The sequence below is a fragment of the Piliocolobus tephrosceles genome, chromosome 2 (assembly GCF_002776525.5).
Source record: "Piliocolobus tephrosceles isolate RC106 chromosome 2, ASM277652v3, whole genome shotgun sequence".
In the NCBI taxonomy this organism is placed as follows: Eukaryota; Metazoa; Chordata; class Mammalia; order Primates; family Cercopithecidae; genus Piliocolobus; species Piliocolobus tephrosceles.
The window spans coordinates 42,560,955-42,564,954 of NC_045435.1; the positions used below are offsets into that span (position 1 = coordinate 42,560,955).

Genomic DNA, 4,000 nt, shown 5'->3' on the forward strand with positions numbered 1-4,000 from the left:
AAATTTATAAATTCTAAATAACGAAGTCCAACATTACCAAGTTGGGTTTATTCAAAGGATATAAAGTTGGTTGAATATTAGAAAATCAATGCAATTCAACAAATTAACAGATTAAAGAAAAAATTCATCATCCACAGCTGCAAAAGAAACACTGTTATAACTGAACATCCATTCCTTTTAAAATATACAAAACAACATAAACAAAAAGACATTCAGGAAACAAAAAACAGAAAAGGAGTTCCTTAACTTGATTAATAGCATATAACAAAACCCTACAGAAAACATTGGTTTTTAGTGAAACATGTTTTCTTTTGATGTTGAAAATAAGACAAGAGTGCTTGCTATTGCCATTTTTTGTAAGGACTGTACTGGAGGTCCTAACTAATGCATTTACACAAGAAAAAAAGAGAAAACCAGTAAAAAGGAAGAAACAAACTGTTATTATTCACAAATAAATAAATGTGTACATAGGAAATCTGAAATAATCTAAGGATAAATTTTTCAGTAAGAGTTTAGCAAGATTACTGAATACTAAATCAAAGAACAAAAATAAGCAGCATTTTTATACACTAGAAACAGTTAAAGATAGTGACATTTTCATTAAAAACACCATTTGTAACTACATATAAATTACATAACTACCTAGTAATAAATCTAACAGATATTCTTGAACCCTAAGGAGAAATGTATTAACTTTGCTGGGAATCATTAAAGAAGATCTAAATTAATGGATAGATATACCATGTTTATGGATGGGAAGACTGAATATTGCAAAGAAGTGTTTCCAAATTTTCCTATATATCCAATCCAATCCTAACCAAAATCTCAGTAGGGTTGACTTTTGGATTTTGGTTTTGTTACATGGTTTTTGGCTTTGTTGATGCTCTCTAGGTTGTATTTTTTAACTGAAAAAATATCTACATAAAAGTATATAAAACACAAATGTATAGCTTCTGTCAAAACTATAAACTAATTACAAAAGAATTGTTGGCCTCCAAAGTATTCCATGGGTTATTTCCCATTGTTTGGAGATTTTGTACTGTTTGTTTTTGAGAAACAAAAATAGCTTTGTTGTTGTTTTTCATTATAAAATATATTCAACATTTATTGCAAAAATATTAAAATTAAGAAATGTATAAAATATCTAATTTTCCAAAAGTAGGCACAAATAACATCTGGATATATATGCTTCCAAATTTTATGTATAGTTGCATACACATATATTTTACCATGATATTCCTCATGTATTACTGAAAATTCAAATGTCAGCAGCCAAATTATCTTCTATGATAATGCTCTTACAAAGAATTAAAAAATGTAAAAAAAAAATTAATCCTGGTATAATCTTCCCATAAGTTTCATTTCTGTTAATTTAGGAGTGTGTTCAATAACTTAGTAATGATAAAATAAAAACTCACTGTGTTATAGACTCCTTCAATTGTTTCTGTTCCTTCCGTGGATTTAGCCAATACTTTCAGCTTTCCAGGTGAACCTTTCTCCAACTGTTGAATCTAGTAAGAATGAAGAGTATAATGATGCTATCTAAATATGACAAAAAAGAAATGCACAAAAGGGTGTACACTAGTATGTTTGTGCGCATTTGTGTGTTTGGTGGTGGTACCTATAATAGGTGTTAGTATAGTTAAGGTTTCTGGACAAGGCAGAAATAGAGAAAAGTGGACTGTCACAGATACATTTTGGAGGTAGAAATGAATTAATGAATTAGTTGAGATTGGAGGGAGCAAAAAAAGAGAAATTAAGGGGTATTCCTAGATACTGGCTTAATACACTGTGTTAATTTACTGAGTCCTGAGGTGGGCCAGAAAGATTAGCAGGATAATATATCTTTTTTGTTGTTTTTGTTTTCTTTTTTTTGAGACGAGGTCTCACTCTGTCGCCCAGGCTAGAGTGCAGTGGCGATCTCCGCTCACTGCAAGCTCCGCCTCCCGGGTTCACGCCATTCTCCTGCCTCAGCCTCCCAAGTAGCTGGGACTACAGGTGCCCGCTACCACGTCTGGCTAATTTTTTTTGTATTTTAGTAGAGACGGGGTTTCACCGTGTTAGCCAGGATGGTCTCGATCTCCTGACCTTGTGACCCGCCTGTCTCGGCCTCCCAAAGTGCTGGGATTACAGGCATGAGCCACCGCACCTGGCCGCCAGGCTAATATATTTAGGTAAAAATCTAGTTTCATTTTTGTCTTGTTAAATTTGAAATACTTATGAGAGATTCAAGTGGCAATTTCCAGTAGTCAGGAGTATAAATGAGTGTGGAATTCAGGAGAGACTCTTAAATAGGAGATATAAATATGAGAATCATTAGCATTTAGATGTTTAAAACTATGGGCCTAGAGAAGATCATCCAGGTAATACAAGTGCACAGAAGTAAAGAGGGGCCAGGAGGAAAACAAATGGGTGCTGGAGTCTGTAGGTTGAGTAGATGTAGATGGGAAAATATTATAGACTGGGACCACAGAAGCCAGAAAGGAAGGTGCTTCAAATGAAAGGCCAATTTCAGAGCATGCTGCCAAGAGGCCCAATAAGATAAGGACAGAGACACGACCACTGGATTTGATGACAGGAAGTTTGCTAAAAGCCTGACAATCAGTTTCAAAGAAGTGATGGAGACGGAAGCAGCTGACAGTCAGGTAAGTGTGAAATGGAGGCAAGAAATTAGAAGTAGCATGCAGAATTGTTGTTTTTTCGTAAAGGAGAAAGAAAAATAGGGACCCAGCCAGAAAGGCAGCAAGGGTAAGAGAAGGCTTAATTGTTCAAGATGAGAAACAGTGATAAGAATAAGGAAAAAGATTTTCTAGTTTATTTGCGTAGAGGTGTTTATAGGATTCTCTGATGGTAGTTTGTATTCTGTGGGGTCGGTGGTGATATCCCCTTTATCATTTTTTATTGCGTCTATTTGATTCTTCTCTCTTTTCTTCTTTATTAGTCTTGCTAGCGGTCTGTCAATTTTGTTGATCTTTTCAAAAAACCAACTCCTGGATTCATTGATTTTTTTGGAGGGTTTTTTGTGTCTCTATCTCCTTCAGTTCTGCTCTGAACTTAGTTATTTCTTGCCTTCTGCTAGCTTTTGAATGTGTTTGCTCTTGCTTCTCTAGTTCTTTTAATTGTGATGTTAGAGTGTCAATTTTACATCTTTCCAGCTTTCTCTTGTGGGCATTTAGTGCTACAAATTTCCCTCTACACACTGCTTTAAATGTGTCCCAGAGATTCTGGTATGTTGTATCTTTGTTCTCATTGGTTTCAAAGAACATCTTTATTTCTGCCTTCATTTCGTTATGTACCCAGTAGTCATTCAGGAGCAGGTTGTTCAGTTTCCATGTAGTTGAGTGGTTTTGATTGAGTTTCTTAGTCCTGAATTCTAATTTGATTGCACTGTGGTCTGAGAGACAGTTTGTTATAATTTCTGTTCTTGTACATTTGCTGAGGAGTGCTTTACTTCCAATTATGTGGTCAATTTTGGAATAAGTGTGATGTGGTGCTGGGAAGAATGTATATTCTATTGATTTGGGGTGGAGAGTTCTATAGATGTCTATTAGGTCTGCTTGCTGCAGAGATGAGTTTGAGTTTGTGTCCTTTGTAGGGACATGGATGAAGCTGGAAACCATCATTCTTAGCAAACTATCACAAGAACAGAAAACCAAACACCGCATGTTCTCACTCATAGGTGGGAACTGAACAATGAGATCACTTGGACTCGGGAAGCGGAACATCACACACTGGGGCCTATCATGGGGAGGGGGAGTGGGGAGGGATTGCATTGGGAGTTATACCTGATGTAAATGACGAGTTGATGGGTGCTGACGAGTTGATGGGTGCAGCACACCAACATGGCACAAGTATACATACGTAACAAACCTGCACATTATGCACATGCACCCTAGCACTTAAAGTATAATAATAATAATAAATAAATAAATAAATAAATAAATAAATAAATAAAATAAAATAAAATAGAAAAGATTCAAATATGTTGAAGCATACATTA

The 4,000-nt window shown here is 35.4% G+C and overlaps 1 protein-coding gene across 1 annotated transcript in view; it reads right to left on the reverse strand.

The window, feature by feature from the left end:
- Positions 1–1,367: 1,367 nt before the first annotated feature.
- Positions 1,368–4,000, reverse strand: part of TXNRD3 (thioredoxin reductase 3) — a 33,822-nt gene continuing 31,189 nt past the window's right edge. Inside the window, 1 exon segment of the mRNA XM_026456373.1 lies at positions 1,368–1,511. Coding sequence (XP_026312158.1) covers positions 1,368–1,511 — 144 coding nt within the window.